Here is a 20,775-nt window from a genome sequence, read left to right as displayed (position 1 = left end):
AGGAGTTACACATTTTGACAGGCCCACTTACAGTATGTTGTACACTGTAGGCACATAACCTACCCCTTATCCAATCTATCACCAATTCTGCGAGCTTACCTTCTGACTTAACAGATCTGGTTGGCTTGTATAACAGCACCATCAACTCTGCCATTGACTCCATTGCACCTCTTAAACTCAGCAAAGAGAAACCTATAGCTCATTTGAAGTCATGGTTTACTCCTAATCTAAAAGCTCTGTGCAATGAGCAAAGACATGCTGAAGCCAAATGGAAAAACAACCCAAATGACATGAACAAGCTCTGCCTCACCTTTCTAGCTAACAAGTACAACAAAGAAATCATCCAAACTAAAGAAGATACATTTAATGAATGCATAAAAAAGCCAGTTCTAGCACTACATAAATGTTCTCTATCTTAAGGGAATTGCAATCCCTGGTCATCCCCACTGACTCGTGCATCAAAAATAAATCTTGGTGCACGGATATACAAGATGCCCTCGGCAATAAAATACCCATGCTCCAAGAATAAATGTATGCTAAGAAAACTACCCTACACAAGAATGCCTTAGAAACACAAGAAGCCATCTTACAAGAAACTATCATAAAATAAATAAAACTGAGTCACCATTTCAAATTTAACTCTATCTCAACGATAGATCAAGATCATCACCTCCCTCAAACCCTCTAATTGTCTAGGAGACACTTGGCCAGCTCTGATTTTCAAAGAAGCCGCCAATGACCTAGCTCCCTTCATTACCACATTCATCAATTCCTCCTTCAAATCATGCTCAGTTCCCACCAATCTTAAAGATGCCTCGGTATTACCCCTACTAAAAAAAATAAAAATGTAGACCCCAGCATTCCCACAAACTACAGGCCAATCACCACCGTACCTATTCTTCTTAAAATACTCGATATGCCTATCTCCAGATTCAAGCATACCTGGAGATTAACAACCTACTGGGCACCCGTCAATCAGGTTTTAGACCGAGACACGGGACAGAGACTGCCCTTATTGACCTGAAGAACCAACTGAAGAACCAAAGGAGAAACCTCTATCCTTCGCTGTGTTCGACCTCGTCAACCATAATGTCTTGTGCAACCAACTTAAATCAGCCGCCCATTTCCCCAAGGAAGCCACCACCTGGATAAGCTCCTCCCTGAATAATAGATCTATGCAAAGCTTCTCACCATCCACCGCAGCTGACCCATTACATGCGGAGTACCACAGGTTTCCTGTGACTCTCCAACCTGGTATAATATTTTTACCAAGCCCCTCTTTGACATACTTGACAATCTGGGTGTCTCATATACTAACTATGCCGAAGACACCCAGATTCTCCTCCCCATTCAAGGTGACTATAACTCAGATGTAACCATGATTAACAAAAACTACTCTATTATACAAACATGGATGGCCACCCATGGCCTTTGCTTCAATGACGAAAAGACAGAGTTCTTAATTGTTGGGTCCCCTAACAGAGTGACTAAGCTCTTTCCCCAATACAATTCCGTCATCATCGATGGAATTAAGATCAAAGTCTCTAAGGAAATAAAACCCTAGGCTTCTACCTAGACTCTGAACTCAACCTCAACAAACAAATTAACGCTACAGCCTCTGCTATTAGTTACACGTGTAAACTAATTAATGCATGCAAACCTTTTCTGTGCATGGAGAATTGCATTATGATTGCTAAGGCCCTTATCCTATCCAAGTTGGATTACTGCAATGCCCTATACTTGGGGACTAGCAAACACAATACAAATAAACTGCAGACACTTCAAAACAAGGCCTTAAAATCTGCCCTAGGCATCCCTAAAACTTAGCATATCTCCCACGTGAGACTATCCGCCAACTGGCTCTCCATAATTGACAGAATAAAGTTCAAATCACTTAACCTTACTCAACAATGTCTTTCGAACAAAGCCCCAATATACCTCATCGAAAGATTCACCAAACACACCTCAGAACGACCCATTAGAAAGGCACAGTCCAACAGTCTTCGAATACCCAACTTCAAACTCAAAAAAACAGGTGGCTCCAGCTTTCCAGTCGAGGTGGCACAACTATGGAACTCCATTCCTGACTCCTTAAGAGCCACTTCTCCCTTCCATTCCTTTAAGCTAAAGGTTAAGAGGTGGTTGCATTCCGGAGACCTGTGACCACGTGCGCATGTATATTTCATTGCACCAAATCTTGTACATTATACAAAGTAAAGAACTGTATATATTATATCTGCTGTAAATATGTACATCTCTGCTACATTATTTATGTATGTGTATTTTCTTCTGCAACCTTTAACCTGTAATGCGCCCAGATGCCCACGGGGCCAGTGCGCTCTATAAATGAATAAACAAAACAAATAAAACAAAAAACATTTCTTATTTTTAATCAACTTTTTAGGATAGTTTCACTAGAATTGATTTCCGTTTGCTCAACCTTAACTGGTCAAAGTGAAGATTATCTATCATGTACCAAATGCGCATGTCTGGCGAGAGAGATTCGGTAAGAGGAGGATTATGGGACATTGTATTTTCAAATCTGCTCCAGCTAGAGAGTTAGCAGAAGTTACCAAATCTGAGAGATACCCTGTTGTTTCATAGATATAAATTGTGAAAATGCCTGAAAAAGCCCCAAAAAATGTGTTTATATATCATTTGGCATGGACCGATACTTTTTAATCCCATATTGCCGAACAAGGGGAGCAAGGGTTGTGGGGGTGTCCCCTGAACCCCTTGTTCAGCATTATTGGTTTGGAGGTTGCAGGGGGGTGGGGGGAATAAAATACATTTAGAAAAGAAGACAAAAAAAGGTCCCTGTGGCGGAAGTTCCACCCCACAATTGGCAGTTGGAACTGACGTCACAGGGAGAGGGGCGCGTGAATGAAGGTAAGTGAACCGCTCACAGTATTAAAGCATAAGGGGATGATGGGTAGGGGCATTTGTGATGTCATCTTTGATGTCCAGAGTGTTAGCCTTAGCAGTGCACAGTGATGGCGCGGGTTATGGTTGCTTAGCTTATCATAACTGGCGAATTTCAGGTGTTTTTCGGTTTTACTTGGAACCATAATGTCCATAATTTTCATTGAATTTCATAGGATTTTAATGAGTCCAACTTAACCATAACGTCCCTTTAACAAAGTTTTTTCAGTGAATTTCATTGGTTTTCATTAGTGCAACCTAACCATAATGTCCCCATAAAAAAGTATTTTCATTGTATAACATAGGTTTTTAATAGTGAAACTTAACGATAACGTCCCTTAACAAAGTTTTTTCATTGAATTTCATAGGTTTTTATTAATGCAACTTAACCATAATATCTACGAACATCTGACTTAATTGCCGACCTTCCGGAGAGTGCCACATGACCATATGCTGGCGTGCGGCATGATTACGTGTCCGAGAACCCGTGTGCACTCCACGATAAGATCTGTGCTTCGCGGACAGTTCGGAACTGCATTCTCTACTGATCTAGGAACTTTCAACTTCAAAATTTCCCTTGCACAGCTCCAGCACCTATTCCTACTCATCCATTAACAATCTAGTACACAGTACATACTTTTAGCAAAACTGCTATTTATCTTAAAATAGAATCATCTAATGCCATCCCTCCTCCCCAAGAGACACCACCACTGCTGTAATCAAGGAGCATGAGAAACACTGCCCCCTAGCTAAGAAATAACACACGCGCAACATTTTCCCCTGTCCACCTGCCCCTCCATATTAGTGTTTGGTGCTTCTTCCCTCATTTCCCTCCCCCCCTTTCGTTTTAAGCTCTCCTGCCAAAAAAAAAAAAAAATGAATACAAAAACAAAATAAATGTTCCTTTAGGAACCATCTTTCACAGTTAAAAAATAGAACTAAAAAAAAATGTATAGAATTCATCTACTTTATATTTCTAAGTAAAGTACATAGACTCAATAAGATTTTCCAACATTTCCATTTGCATTTTGTGTTATGCTAATGGGAATATTGTGGCGTTCATCCTCCGTTCCAGGGACTGGAACGGTGGATACCGGCCCAGCAGTCCAAGTTATCAGCCCAAGCAAAGCGACGGTGGATAACGAGGCCTCTGGACCATTATCCCCACATTCCAGCCCCTGAAATGGGGGATGAAGGCCATTAGCAGCCTAGGTTCCCAAAGTGGGAACCCCGGGTACTAAAAAAGAGGATTTTTCTTCCTTTTTCCAAGATGGCCACCATAGAAAGGGAAGGCGGGGGTTCCATACAGGGCCCCTCTTCGATTTCCATGGCAGCCTGCAGAGGGCAAAAAGAGAACCCTATGACCATATTACCATAAGCACATTTTTCTTCCCTTTCAAATCTATCCTAATTTCGAATAACTTTACCACAAAGCCAGTCCCAGGTGGACATGGCCACTTTAATCCTATGTTTTGTCCCTTGTGGTCATGGCCAGTAGCCAGATTGTCCGGATCATGACCTTATTCCATGACCCAGACAATCTGGCCACTGCCCCTGGCCACAGGCTACCCCTCAGTCACTAAAGGTATACCGCTATTTTTTGTAGCTACATTATGACACTGGCCAAAAAATAAAACACTGGCACATTTCCAAAACCATGCTTGTAGGTCCTTGCCAATGCTCCTTACGCAGGTTTGCTGGAAATCCACCCATGTATATTTTTTCAAAAGTGTCAAATGTATGCACATACAATCGTCATATAACCTACCCCCCACTTGACAAAATCCATTCAGACTTTCCGAAAACATTTATATCTAGATCTATAATCTTTTTGCAAACCTTTGTGTAGATTTGTCTAATGGCACCACATTTATAAGCCTTTACAATATTTTGGGACCACCCTCTAATTTTGCTGCCTCTTGACAGAATCTCACAAAACTTGGCAAAAACATGTATATCTTGATCTATTATCAGTTTGCCAAATGAAGTGTAGATTTGTCAAATGGCACCTCATTTATAAGCGTTTACATTATTTTGGCACACCCCCTCTATTTTGTCCCCTCTTGACAAAATTCCACCAAACTTCGCAAAAACTTTTATGTCTAGGAGCTTCATCACGACTTTGGCGGTAGCCATGCCCTTAATAAGGGCATGGCTGCCACCAAAACCGGGTCCGAATCTGGGTGCCCTGAATGGGGAATTACCGGGCCATTCCGAGTTTGGAGGGCCCTGTAATTCCTCCTGCAGGGAACCCGGGCCCGGACCTTCCCCATTCCCATTTGAGCCCCCATAGGGCTCAATGGCAATGGGTGCGGGAGCAAACAACGGGCTGATTACGACCGGCCCGTTGTTAGCTCCCTGGTTCCCTCGTGGGACCCGCTATGGACGTCTGGTAAAACCAGACGTCCACATCGGGTGCCGCGAGGGAACCTCATAATCTTGCGGAATGGATTTAACGGGTCCGCCACCATTAGCATCGCCTGTTAACCCATTCCACAAAGGTTATAATGAGGCCCAGATCTATTATCAGTTTGCCAAATTAAGTGTAGATTCGTCAAATGGCACCTGATTTATAAGCCATTACATTATTTTGGGACCCCCCTCTAATTTTGCCCCCTCATGACAGAATCCCACCAAACTTTGTAAACTCATTCGGAATCAGGTCAGAAATATACATGCACAATTTCATACATTTCTATTAAGTGGTGCCAAAGGTATAAGCCATTCAAGAATTGCATTTCACCAACCCTGTAATGCTGAGGTGTCCGCAAACTTTTCAGGACTGTTCGCGAACATCCAAACTGTTGGCGGAATTTTGCAGCAAAAAACACTGTTTTTTTTGCTTCTTGCAGCCATATCCCATCCCATCCTCATGACCCCTCACAGCCTCAGAGATTATTTGATAAGTTTGACAAGTGCAATGTTGTGTTTTTTCATATGTTTTAACTGCGATGTTCGTGGACACCGGCAGATGTCCGCGAACCCACGATGGTGGGCGTTTCCAAAAATCTGACGTACTTCACACTCTTCCCCATCCAATCAGCAAACAGGTTGCATGTCTGAGGACATGATGCAAGCCGATTAACCAATCGGTGACCTGTCCGCGGAGTGAACAGGGAAGTGTGTCCGCGGAGCGGACATAGATATCACTAATTTTTTGTCACATACGTTTTGGTCATTTTTAAAAAAACTACTGGATGGATTTTCACAAAATTTACAAAAGCACGCTTTCGGGACCAAGCTGCTGCTCCTGCCATACATTTGGTGAAAATCCGTCCAGTGGTTTGGGCTGTAGGTGTGAGCAAAAATTTTTCCCCATTCAGTTTATGGGGAACATTTTTTTATTTTGGGACCCCCCCTATAACTTTGGCCCCCCCTGGACCAAACCTCACCAAACTTTGCAATAATATTCAGAGTGGGCCATATACTTTTTCTGAAAATTTTGGTGAGGATTCATCCAGGAGGAGCGAAGTTATAAGCCGCTCAGAAATTGCTCTTCCTATGGGATTAGCAACTTAACCATAACTACACAGCCACTACTGTGCTGTGTGATATATATATATATAATCTCAAACAGACCCACACATTCTGCATACCCCGATAGATCACAGAGGTTCTCACAGAAATGTAAACACAACTTGGCCATTCCCCAGGTAAAGTTGCAAAATTAATCTTCTTTATTTCAAATTCATCTATATGGAATGCCAGTAAAGGAAACCTTCATTACTGCCAATGAAACTCCCCACGTTCTATCCTTGATGGGGCTTCTTCAGGCAAGTATGCATTCAATAATAACAGGGTGCCATATTTAAAATCCAACATAGAGCAACGCCCTCTGCAGAATCACGCCGAACGTCAGTTACTGAGATAAACGAAGGAACCAACCCTACAACGTTCTCACAGATCACTGATTCTTGCGGTGGCCATTACCAATTACCACATAATAAAAGCCTACTAGTAATATCTGAATGTCCTAGGGGATGTGTAAGATAAGGGCAGTGACCTTCTTTTTTGAAGGGGGCCTGACTCCAGAGGGTTTAAGCAGAATTATCGAAAGGAATGGAGTCAAAGGCTACCCTTGTCATTGACGCACAGGTGGTCACCTTTTTGTAGGCAGTGGAGCTAGTTTAGCATGTGTCAGCTAGCCCTTAAAAAAGGGATCACAGAGAAGTGGGAATGTTTACAAACAAGGACAAAGCATTTTATTTACATATATAAAACTTAGAAACATTTTAAAATTAAGAAAAGAAAGGACATATGCCGTATTAGGCACGGAAAATATGCATTGCGTACAGTCAAAAAAAATTATTATGCATTTAAGTGTGTTAGTAAGTAGTAGGTGACTGTTATTTCATGTATTGCTAAGAATGAGGCAATCCACAGACATTGTCGACACACAAGGTTGAGGTGTTTCTGGTTCGGTGAATAGATTGAGAGGAGATCAGGGGCTGTGAGATATGGCCCTACTGTTTTTGGCACCGAACAGTCTTCAGGACTATGGAATCTTGGAAAACGATGTTGCTTGAGAGAGTGGCAAGCACCTAAGGTAGTGAGAGCGTCATGGCTTAGACGTTGTTTGATTGCCAGATATCCGTCAAGTTGCTGGCTTTTTTTTGTGTCCGAGGAACAGGCAAAAGGTCTCTGGTGTATCAAAAGTGGTGTCCAGGTATGTTGTTTATGGAGAAGATGTCACTATCTGTCACCACGAGATGGCGCAGCGGTCTTCTCGGCTTACGTGCTGTGTTGCTGTCTCAGCATTTTGAAGGTCGAACTCTAAAAGACCAATTTATTTTAGTTGTTTTGGTGTTGCCCCAAAATGACAAAATATCACATATTGGGCCCCGACTCTCACCCTCTCCTATGCTGGTCGGTTTTTTAGTTAATCAGGGGGTTTCACCCCCATGGCCCCTTTCATGCCCTGCCCCGCACCACACTTACCCTTCATTCATTAACACCATCCAATACATTTTAACTAGCACCCCCGCCCCCTCCCATTCCCAGCACAATCATTCACCCACCTCTCCCTCACATACATGCACACATACATGCACACACCAAAACAAAAACGTACCTGACTTCCACGACATCCCTCGCCCGACCGCACGTGTCAGCCCCTGTGCGCATTTGTGTGCGTCTGAGGTAGCAGCTGTCATTCCTAAAATGGCCACGCACGGAGAGGAAGGCATAGTCGGATGGAGCAAGGTAAGTGCATGGTGGGTGGTGATATTGGAGAGAGGGTTTAAGTATGGGCTAGGGAGATGGGCGGATGAAGTTTTAACGATCGATTTAGAAAGACCGAATTATCAATTTAAATCGGTCTTTCTAAATCATTCTTTTTTTCTTTTGATTAATGAAAAACTATATTTTCTTTCACTTAATACCGGCTTTTCATTTCTGAAATACCTTACAATGCAATGCACCATGGGAGATGTGTAAACATTTCTTGGCAACACAATGCCACCTTCACTGATATGCAGAAAGGATTTTGCTCACAGAGTGTCTCCAAGGATTTCGTTTGGAGATGCTCTGTGAGCAAAACAATGTCGGCAAAATACGCCTGAGGAAGGCTGCATCAGCCAATAATCAAGAAGCTTATTGTCTGCTGCTGCTGCCTTCACCTGGCAGTTCGTCTTTCTGTCACTCTCTCAAACAGAGGGAAGATAGCTAATCATAGAAAGTGGGCTTCAGCTTTGAGTGAATGTTCCATAAAGCCTTTCATCGCAATTGAATAGCTGGATTTCAATCAAACATTGGCCGAATACTCACTTTGAGCTGAAGTTCACTCCTACACTCCTACTAAATACATCTTGATAATAATGTGTCGGGCAACTTTGAGAGGGTTGGACATCAAGAGCATTGAGTTAATAGTAGAGCACATAATGTTTTCTGTCTAACACTAGTGACGTATGACAATGTTATTCCTGGAAATCCCAATACATCAGAACAGTGAGGGTTCCTTACAGGTGGGTAGTGCTGCTTTAACATGTCAGAGGATATGTCAAGATAAATCATGAGGTCCCTGACATGTGTATCCAGGGGGCCTTGAAGCGAAGCAGGGAATTTCATGGGGTGCTAGGTCCGTAAGTTCATGTGTCACAGCAGTGGGTTGGATATGGTAATCGTAGGCATCCTGGCACATTAGGCTTGCAAGAGTTCCGGAATCACAGAGCATTTGGTAGAGCAGATGTACTAGATACTGTTGCAGAGTGGAAGCATGGAAATTAGTATTCATAAGATCCTGTAATAAAATAGGACGTTTTGCATGAAGATCCACAAATCCATATAGTATCACAATCAGATCAAAGACACATCAATGAGAAGGGCGGCTGTGGCGGCAGGGCATTGCTTTACATAATTATAGCAATGGGGCCTTTATCGGGTAGGTTGTTCACAATTATACTAGCTGATTACTGATTTAGTCCTTTACAGGTAGCCAGTCCTACAGATAAGGGGGTGTATCAGACACTTTCACTCCCTAAAAATAGGCAAATACTCCCAAAAAATAAAACAGGGAGTAAAAATACTCCCAACAAAAATAGGAAAAGACTCATGTTCCCTGCTTTCATCCACGCAGCTGCATGAACATGTTTGGACTAGTAGAAAACATAGTGCCACAGGAAGAAACTCGTCTACTATAACAGCCTGATTTGAAGAGGTAAAACTATATATTTTTATTTATTTATTTATTTGTATGCTTGTAAAGCGCGCGCAGCCCAAAGGCATCTAGGCGCTGATCCTTAAGAGTATGGTTACGGCGACGTAGGCAACTGTTGAGATCCAGAAGCAGACAGCAGATACACACTGGAAGTACGTATTTGAATACACAACTTGGCAGTATCAGCCGTGACGAAGGATTATTCCGAAATGCGTCGGCCCCACTATACAGCATTGTGAACACTGCCCCTATAATAAGCGCTGAGTTTGAGACAGGAATGCAGAATTAACAAGACTGGTTACATTACATGGCCACAGTAGTGGCCATGTAGTTATGGTTAAGTTGGTGTTTCCATAGGAAGAGCACTTTTTGGGCGGCTTATAACTTCGCTCTCCCTGGACGAATCCTCACCAAACTTTGCAAAAAAAGTATATGTCCCACTCTGAATTTTTTTGCAAAGTTTGGTGAGGATTCGTCAAGGGGGGGGGAAGATATAGGGGGGGTCCCAAAACTTTTTTTTTCCCATAGACTGAATGGGAAAAAACTTTGCGCACGGGTACAGCCCGAACCGCTGGACGGATTTACACCAAATTTGTGGCGTGCTTTTGCAAATTTGGTGTAAATCCGTCCAGTAGTTTTTTAAAAAATGACCAAATTGTAAGGCAAAAACATTAGTGATATCTGTGTTTGCTTCGCGGACGGACTTCCCTGTTCGCTCCGCGTACAGCACCCCGATTGGCCCATGGCCTTGCGTCATGTCCACGGACATGTGACGTGTTCGCTGATTGGACGGCGAGGGGCGTGGAGCGCGTCAGATTTTATGTGGCGCCCGCCATCTTGTATTCGCCGTTGACCGCGTACAGCGCGGTGAAACGTGGATAAAAAATTGTATTTAGTGCCCTGTGTTGGTGTGTAAGAGTGTTTGGGGAGGGTGGGAGAGTATGAGATAGGTTCAATGTTTTGTTTTTTTATGTGCTAGACGTTTTTGTTGCATTCGATTTGTCCGCAGAGAACACGGCAGTTCTGACATTTTGTAAATAAAATAAATGGTGGGGTGTTTAGAGGACGGAGTATGTGTCATTTTTGTTCGCAAGGAAGGTAAAAATGAGCTATGAACACTCGCAGTGTACTTAATTGTTCGTAAATACACAAACTGGGGGTGTCCTCAGGACGCTGTCCGTATTGTAATCTGTCTAGTTGAATGTGTTCTAAGAACACTCGCGGTGTCCCGAAATGGTTGCAATTACACAAAATGGGGGTGTTCTGATCGTTGTCAGGGTGAAAGTGTTTTAAGACCACTCCTTTTGTCTGCTAATAGTACAATTTCCTATGGGCGTCAACCGACTTTTTGTCCACTAAAGAAAAGATAAATCCAGCTGGTGTGCGCCGACATTATGTGATAAACCTATGACTGGCGCTATTGACCTGGCTGACTTGCTTTTGCGACACTAAATCATATCTCCCGCCCCTAAGCCTGATATTATCAAAGCATTCATATTCCCCGCCTCTCTCCGTGACGTTACAGGGTGCGTCATATAACGCGCCCAGTCCTCTCCAGTCCTAAGTGACTTTACACAGAACCCGGAAGACAACACATATTATGTCACAACACAGCGCGCCACAATTTGGAATATGAAACAGTGATTTAAAAGCAAACAGCAAGATTGTACATTTTGTAAAGTACATTTATTTGACATCAAATGTTTAGAGAATATTCAGCAATTTGCATTTGTCTTTGTTGTCGATCCGCAAAAGTTCATGTTGAGGCACGCGATGTTCCTTTGCGGTACAGAGGGTGTTAGATCAGCTTACAACTCAGTGCACCACAATTCGGAATATGAAACTGTGGTTTAAAAGTAAACAGCAGGATTGTACATTTCGTAAAGTACATTTATTTCACATGAAATGTTTAGTGAATATTCAGCGATTTGCTATTGTCTCTGCAGTCGATCAGCAAAAGTTTATTTGGAGACACGCGTTGTTCCTTTGCGGTAGATAGGCTGTTGGTTTATGATAAAAGCAGTAAATGGTTGCTCTGATAATCGGAAGGTTGCTCCAAAAACGAGCCATTAGACCACCCTATTGGTTGGTATGTTGTTTGTAGCAGCTAGTACTGCGTAAGGGCATATTGGTCCTTGGCGATTGTCCCATAAAATGGTGAGGGTCATGAAGTTGCATATTTGGACCTGCACCTGGCAGTTGAAGACCCCATCCGCTGGAGTCTGTAAATCGTGACATAGGCAAAATGGGGCCACATACCCGTTTTAAAAAACATAAATTAGTCTCACCAGCCGATCTTCATTAAAAATCATCATTTTATTTATTAGGGCGTGAAACTATTTGCTATCGAAGATAGTGCAACGGAGTATGTTAATAATAAAATAATAATATTTTCCCATTCATATAGCGCTAAGAACCGTGAGGTATCTAAGTGGTGATTATTATTAACCACAGTGTGTGTGGTGCTCATTTATCGACCATGGAAGGATGAAAGGCTGAGTTTGGCCTTGCCGGGATTCGAACTTGCGTTAGCAAGCTGTGCACGGATGTCAAAGCGAGCGTTGTACTCGCTGTGCCCTTTGACAGGCTACAGTGAAGTGGCACAGCGAGTAGAGCGGTTGACCGCCTATAGACCGGTTAAATTATTTATATTAACCCACCCTGTGTCGTCTGCCTTTTTCAGAGCCCTCTAAACAACAGCGGATCAATTCGGCGGTGATAGTGCGTGGTAGAAAACATTATGCCACTTTCAACGAACAAGTTCAACTTGAGCGGTCTTTAATGCTACGCTATTGTAATTATATTTGGTATAAAATAATCTAAAGGGTTACTTACAGTACAATTGCAATTTCCATTGTCTACGAGTGGTGCAGTCCCAAAATACGACTCCGCGTGTGCCAACGATCTTTCGCATAGTGATATAATGTATAAAAGTGGTTTCGTTTCATAAATTTCATCCTTATCTTCTCTTACGTTTTAGCAACACTCCTTCAAGAGAAGTCTTTCATCACAATCTCTGTCTGTCAAGGTCAAAACACAATACAACCTTATAGTCCGCTTCGTGAGCCTCTCCGGGGCCCGAGAAAAAAATGGAAGCAGCTGACCTTCACTGTGAACGAGCATAAATTCTTACTTTGCAACATTCTGTGTAAAGCCATCTGTGAGAAATTGCTTTTTGCACGCCATGTTTGTATATTTTTTGCGTGATATTAAAAAAAGTTTGTTTAAGGGACGTTATGGTGTTAAGTACAGCCGAAAGACCCCTGAAAATCGCAAGTTATGGTAAGCTATGAAAAATAACTCGCGCCACCACTGTGCACTGCTAAGACTAACTTGGCAGTGCACGGTGGCGGCGCGAGTTATGGTTGCTTATCTTACCATAACTGCCGAATTTTTGAACCATAATGTCCCTTTAACAAAGTTTTTTCACTGAATATAGACTTAAAATCAGCAGAGTCCTTCAATCACAAACCAGATACTCTGCATGAATTACCTGTTTGCACTGAACTTTAACTTTTTTGTACACTATTATACTGTGTTGATAAATCGTACTTGTGAAACTGATGTAAAGGCTGTAAGAGTTGTATTACGACACTTGCATCACATGTATTTAATTGTGGTTGTGCCTTTAACAGCCGCTAAATTCGTTTTACCACCTTATAAAGTTTTCATTTGATTGAATTGAAAGCAAACTCCTCCAGTAATTATTTCTTTACCTATCTCTTTACTTATAGGGTTTTCTTTACCTATATAGGTTGAAGTTTTATGATCAGCAACATTTGGATGTTATTAACAACTGAAAGATCTCAAAACTGAACGAATGTTATTGATTGAATTTGGCGGGACATAGATCCCACAGGAGTGCACATTGGGACCATCTGTCAGTACATGATAGATTTTGTTTCTTTTGGACATTTAAGGGTATCAACTGACACCTTCATTCTTGGCAGGCTATGCACAGGGGAGCATGTCTGGGGATGGGCAATAAAGTAGATAGTATATGATTTTGCTTGCAGTGGCATGACAGCATTAGTGTAACCTGTATGGGCCTTTGCAAACATGACATGTTTTACAGCATTAAGGGCAAAGTCAGTTTGATGAGTATCCTTACAGAAGGTAGGACTACATAGGGACAGTCAAAAACATTTTCTAACTGTGTCACAGTATGTTTTATTGGCATTATAGGCACAGCCAACTTCATGAGTGTTCCTACTTGTGGGAGGAGAACACGTATGTCATTTTGCCAAAATGCCAGGATAGCGGAAGTTACAACACACGACCCTTGACCTCTGAAGACATCCCAGGAAGTGATGTAATTTGACCCCACCCCACAATGACATCATTGAAAGTGATGGAATACAACCTCCCCCTTGACAAAACGGGAAGTGCATCACATAGAATTGTTCCTAAGCACACTGCAATAAATATGGTTACGATATGTGATAAACATTTCATACAAGAATTAATCACCATATGTAACATTAATGTCAGTGTGTATAGGCCCATATTACCAAATTACTGTGAATGCAAGCAGACATCCAAGGCCAAATAATAATGATGTGTTATTATATAGCACTTACAGTAAAGCGCTTTACTTAGCCCAAATATACATACAATATCACCCAACCTGTATTGTACTCATTTATAGACCGTGGAAGGATGAAAGGCTGAGTTAGCCTTGCCAGGATTCGAACCTGCAACCTGCAGATCACACATATCAGCAGTGAGCGCTCAACCCACTGACCCATCTTACCAGCTATAGCTATCTTACTGGATATTGTAAAATGAACAATTACATGTCTGAATGTTCTCAAAGTCGGAAATCAAATTACACTCTGTAGTGGAGGCCAATAAACTGGTAACTGAGATTCAACAGCAGGCCAGTTCATCTGCAGGTCTGGTGCAAAGTTGGCCACATGTCAAGCCTTCGTGGATCTACTTTTCAGGCTTCAAAGGTTGGCATAATACATACCATTGGGAGGGTTCATAACTGTGTATTAAAGAATAAGTAGTGCAGGTAAAGCAGCACCCTCACGCAGCATCCCATACTCTGGGCACTCATTACCTCATACATGCAAACAAACATCCTGAACAGCATACCAGGGAGATAGGAAAGATAGACACATTACAACAAAAAATTATTTGTGGCAAAATGAAACCAAGGGCCACTTCATGTGCTATGGTCAAACATTTATACACTGTACACAAGCTTTTAGGCATAAGGATTTTGTCAAGTGACTGAGGACACCGAGATGGAATGTTCTGCAATGATCGTAACAGAGACAACGGCAGAAAAAAACATGCTATAACCGCAAATTGCGAAAAGCAAAATACATATAGTTTTTGTCTGCATTGTGAATTTGAGGTGTTAAAGAACAGACAAAATCTGACTAAGTCAGTGACTCACCCCCTGAAGTGTGCCTTAAATAAACCTTTAATGACTCTAGCAATTTTTGTAAAGAATTCCAGTAAGACTATTTGTTATTCTTATTCTTTCTTATTTAGGGTCACTGCTCAAAGTGTTACAATTGTGGAACCCCTTGTTTTTTTAAGAAGCCTGAACAAGAAAGCCAGCCACTCCTGAAACAAAGCCACATGGCACTGGACACCTCCAAAGAGCTTCCATTTAAGTAAAAAAAGATGTATTTTTTTTATTTTTTTTCTAGGGGTGGCAAGGGAGACCTCACGGGTCGCAGTTGTGACCCCTGGTGGCCCCCAAATGACGTCTCCTCAGGAGATAGTGAAAGGGAACTAAAGAAAATAAAATATGTATAAATATCTTATATCGCCCTTCATTGCGGAATCCAACCTCTAAGTGCAGGACTGGGAATAGATATCGAACCTCTGCTGCTCAGTTTAGTCTTGTTCTCAAGATATGATATATTTAATTTATAGTGCGCCTATGCACAAGTGTTTCAAGACGAGCATGTTGTCCCTGAGCTATCCTCTCACTAGATTGTAGTAGCCAGCATGGGCATATTCTTACAGTGGCATTGTATGTTTTATTGGTACTATACGCAAAGGCAACATAATCAATGTTCTTGTGGGCAGTAAAGGTCTACTTTAGTGCAGCCAGTATGGATATTTTCTTACAGTGGCATGGCATGCTTTATTGACATTATGGCCAAAGCCAACTTGATGAGTGCTCTTAGTTGGGGGACAAGATCGGGGTAGCCAGCATGGATGTTTTCCACAATGACATGGCATGTTTTCCTGGCATTACAGCCAAAGCCAAGTTGATGAGTGCTATTATGTGTTGGGGTGCTACATTTGGGCACCGACTTTGCATGATTTTGTAGCATGACATGTATTATTGGCATTATGGGAAAAGCAAACATGATGATTGTTGAATGTGGTCCTACTGGCCAAAACTGTTGAAGCCAAAATGTACATGTTTCCTTACAGTGGTATTGCTAATGTTTACTGGCATTATGGACAAAACCAACATGATGTGTGCTGTTAGCTAGCTATAAACATGTATGCCCACAGCCAGCATGACATTTTTTTTTATTTTTTTTTTTTTACACTGGCAGAATGTTTGTATACATTTCATGAAATTGTGTTGGAAACGCTCCTGTGCACTGTTGATGACTTGACATCCATTGGACGTTTGCATGTGTTTCCCTACAAACGAGTGTAAACTGTGTGGCTTTCTAACCACATTTTCGTGGGAAATGTGTGCGCCCCTCCAAGCAAAACATTCTTCAGCTGCCACTATCTGCACTTCTGTTTCCCAAGAGAAATGTAATGCATGCAATGTGAAAAGAATTTAAATTGTGCTTTTCGTTTTGTTTCCTTTCATGCCCCATCAAGAGAATCACTGTGTATTCCTATAACTCACAATAAATAAATAAATAAATAAATAAATGGCTTCTTGTGATAGACGCGATTGAGGCGCCTTGTTCTTGTGCAGGCTCCATCACTCACCCAGAAGACGAAGTTGAAGGCGCAGAGCAGGTACTTGATACAACGCATGGTGCCGCTGACCCGTCCCATGTTGCACGGCTGCAATCAGTGCACTGCGCGTGGAATGATGCACCGGGGGAGTGACAGGTCCCAGGTCACAAAGGGTCACGAGTAATCCACTGGACCGCCGTGCAAATCGGAGAGGGTGTGACAGCAGCAGAGGAGCACACTGAAGATGCACTGGCGAAACACAGCCGGGTGAGCCGGCTACTGCACAGTAATGCTCCGAGGGCTTAGCAGCAACAGGGGGGAAAGCAGGGGTGAAAGCACGGGCTCCAGTGGCCGCAGAAGAGGCACGGGAGCAGAAGAGTCACCGCAGCAGAGAGCAATGATGGACAAGGGGAAGAGCAGCCAGGAGCACGGGCGGCGCAGGGGCTCCGGACTCACACTGTAAGCCACCAGCCTCTGAAGCTCAGCACTGCTGCGCCTAGGACCTGCCAAGGCTATCTATGGAAAGAAGCTCACACATTACCGCCTGCAGGCCCGAAGCGAGCCGAGCCTACACAACGACGCGGACGGGCTACAAAGAGATCCTTCTCCCGGTGCATCTGCAAACAGTGCGCATCATGTTGCACTCATCTATATTTCGCGCATGTTTTCAAAATAGACACACGTCTTATATGTACATAATTATAGGGTTCTATTGAAATACGACCATATTGAAAGCCACTGATTCGTATGCATCATATTGCAATGAAAGGCCTATGTGTGACGTGGTGTGTCTTGACGGCCGTGCCATGTTATGTGATGTTTGGCTGTATGCTATGGTGTCACATGTTATGCTAGTTATGCTTTGATAGGTTATGCTATAGTAGAGCATAGGTTATGCTAGATAATAGTATGTTATAGTATGGTAAGAAGGTCTACGTTATGTTATGATATACTGAGCTATGTTATCCTAAGCCATGTTATGACATGCTGTGTATGGTGCATTTTAAGATGCCATGTTATGTCATGTGAGGTTAAGCTGTGCTATGTTATGGTATGCTTTGATACGTTCTGGGAAGTTACGTTGTATGATATTAATAGTACATGTTGGAGGGACCCGGGTACACAAAGGGGTGGACTGGGAACCAAAAGAGGCCCTGGAAGTACATTATATATGCTCCGCAAGACCAACCCTTCTCCTGTGGTAAAATTGGGAAACACCACACAAAAGAGGCCCAGGGTGCAGAGGCCTACCGGGAAATCTCCAGAGTTGCCTATAGGCCAGTCCAACCCTGGATACACACAAAAAGGAAATACTGGGCACATTAACAACATGGAAAACCTAGGAATCTTTTCGTCAGCTATTATGCAACTCACTCATTCATTTCTCATGAATTGCTACAGGACCATTGATTTGAAAGAATGTATATTGCAAATTATATCCAAAATATTTAATTACAGATTTACAAACATTCATTTTCACTATGAAATGTAAAAATTCGTCATGTTAACAATACAACAAACAATTACTAGGGAACTGCCACAAAAAATGAAAAAACGTATAATTCCAAAAACGAATAAATTATGGAACCTAAATGAAACACAACATACCATCACCAAGTGACAAATGTGAAAACCATATGAAACAACAATTATACCACAATATATATTTGTATGATATTGTTCATGTATTCCCATTCTCAGGATATTGATGTTGGCAATGTTGTCTGTATGTGTTATAAACTAATATTTTATTATAGTGTTTTGTACTTTTATGTTTACTAACCGAAATAAAGTTTGCACTGACACAAAATATTTCCCAAGCCTCCCTACCTGCCCCCACCTGCTTCTTACACTTTCTTACTACTGCCATTCCTTGCAATACCACCATTAACCCCTATTTGGCTCCCCACCTCACGCAGAATGTCGTCCGCGCAACCCGCGCTATGCCTTGAAACCTTCATTCTCCTGCCGCTCTGATCGCTGACTCCCAGTCCTACCCTGCCTCTCTCTCTAACCCGCAACACGCGGTAACAATCCGGCTGCCAATTGCGGGCGCACGCGTAGTGTTGCTCGCTCCCAATCTCTCCCCCTATGCGTTATCCACCAGGCCCACCCAGGCACACATCACTCCTGGAGCCAGTCTCTCGACTACCAGCATGACCACAGAGCCTACCAATACCAGCCCCCCCAATCACTCCTTCCCTCACCCCCTTCCTACCTAGCATCTAAGGGCTACTCCAATGCACAGAAACTCCTTAAGACGATTAGTGGAGTCATCTATCACAAGGATCCTTGCCCACCGCCACCCACTCCCTTCCTACCCCAACCAAAAACTGGCACTGAACACAGCTGGACCCAAACAATCCGACTCCACAAAGATGCACCGTCCTGAAACGCCTACCAGACAACCTAAAATTAATCAGATCCTACAAAGCATAGACCCAAAAAGCCATAGCTTCAGAGCCAAAACTAACACCACCAAGCATAACCTCAGACGCATCCCCACTAATGCCATGACACAGACTGGCACGCTCCTCCGGTGCTCTCTGGCCTGCTCAGAAGCCTCGAGAACTGCCAGACTGAGCCTTATTGCACCAGCGCAGACTCCCTCCTCCTATCAACCCGCAACCACCCCATCCTTCGTGCAGCTAGACCTTGCACCTCTCTACACGCACACAACCGCCCCCTCCAACGATTTCAGCAGAACCCCACATTGATGCCACCCAGACCAGCACTAGACAGCATCTCTCTCAATGGAACCCTGATCAACACTCGCTCCCTCAGTGCTCATGCCACTAACATACATGACCTCATTGAGGAACACCATCTCGACCTTCTAGCAGTAATGGAAACCTGGTTGAACAGGTCAGCAGGCCCATCCCTCTCTATGGCCCTGCCCCACCAGCTACTCTATACTTAGAGCAGATATATCAGACAAAACAGCCGGCGGCATTGACCTTATCTGCAAAACTCCTGTGGCCTTCAGGGAGGTACCCCTTACCCCCATAACCAGGCTATGAATTACTCTTGACCAAAAATGTGATTAGCCATCAAACGACAATCAATGTTTTCATCATTGACCGCCAACCTATTCAAGAACACTTCCCTGAACTTGACATTCCCCTACTCCTATGATCCCTCATCAAGCCAGCTACCAAATTCCTAGTATTAGGAGACCTCAACCTCTGCTTTAATGACGCCTCTGATTCCAAAGCCAAAGAACTTAATAAGGAACTCTACCATCTAAACTTCACCCAATGTATTCACTCCCCAACACACTCCAAAGGACGCACCCTGGATTGGGTTCTATCACTGAATACCACTGTCTCCATCATTTCCATTGAACTCGTACCTTGGTCTAACCACTCGGTCATAGACTTCTGCCTCTCTTATTCCAAAACCACCTGCATCCCTGCTGCCAAACTACCACCATCTCTCTCAAGTAAGACGTGCAGACGTACTTAAGCCTGCCTAATACCAACATTAGTTGAACACCCCTCCAAAAACACACGTGCATGTGATGACCCTCATGCCCAATCTTCAATGTTCCTCATGGCCCTCTCGCAAACCGTAGACAAGCACACCTCTCTCAAACCCACAATCCCCAAACCTAACAGGAATGCAAACACTTGGTTCTCCGAGAAACTCGCAACCCAGTGCAGATCCATGCATGCCTTAGAGCACACCTGGAGAAACAACTCTACTCCACTTAATCTCAAAGCTTTCTGCATCGCTTCCAAAACCTTTAGATAAACCCTCATCCACACTAAAGCCAATTTCTCCAACACACAAATCTGTGAAGCTAGCCCCGATACCATAGAGCTCTTCTCTGTACTCAAAAAACTAGAGCACCCAGCCCCTACCCCCTCCCTTACTCATAGTCACAGAGTTTGGTGTACCACCATTAAAGCAGCCCTAGTGAACAAAATTGACAAACTACAAGACAAGATCCTCTCAAAGAAAGAGCAGTTCCTCTCAAAACCCCCTCGCCCCCAGTCACCGCTGAACACCATGCATCCCCAAAACCCCCTTTATTCAATTTCTCATGCATCTCCATAGAAGACATGACTACCACAGTGCAGCACCTCAAACCCTCTAACTGCAGAGGTGATGCCTGCCCTGTCCACATTATCAAACTTTTGGCTTCCACCAGCCCTTATCAATTTTTTTAATACCTCCTTCACCACTAGCATCGATTTTGTTAATACCTCCTTCACCACTAGCATCGGGCCCAAATGCTGCAAAACTGCATGGCTCTCCCCCTCATCAAGAAACCTTCCTTGATTCCTCCATTCTCACCA

General features: G+C 43.1%; 1 protein-coding gene across 1 annotated transcript in view; it reads right to left on the bottom strand.

The window, feature by feature from the left end:
- TSPAN2 (tetraspanin 2) overlaps positions 1 to 16,994 on the bottom strand; it is a 457,360-nt gene extending 440,366 nt beyond the window's left edge. Inside the window, exon 1 of the mRNA XM_069633565.1 lies at positions 16,505 to 16,994. Coding sequence (XP_069489666.1) covers positions 16,505 to 16,573 — 69 coding nt within the window. The 5' untranslated portion in view covers positions 16,574 to 16,994. The remainder of the gene's footprint in view (positions 1 to 16,504) is intronic.
- Between the last annotated feature and the right edge of the window lie 3,781 nt (positions 16,995 to 20,775).

Source organism: Ambystoma mexicanum, chromosome 13 (genome assembly GCF_040938575.1).
Source record: "Ambystoma mexicanum isolate Mex_15411 chromosome 13, UKY_AmexF1_1, whole genome shotgun sequence".
Lineage (NCBI taxonomy): Eukaryota > Metazoa > Chordata > Amphibia > Caudata > Ambystomatidae > Ambystoma > Ambystoma mexicanum.
The sequence above is the reverse complement of the archived record's forward strand: the minus strand, read 5'-3'. Positions and strand labels throughout refer to the sequence as shown.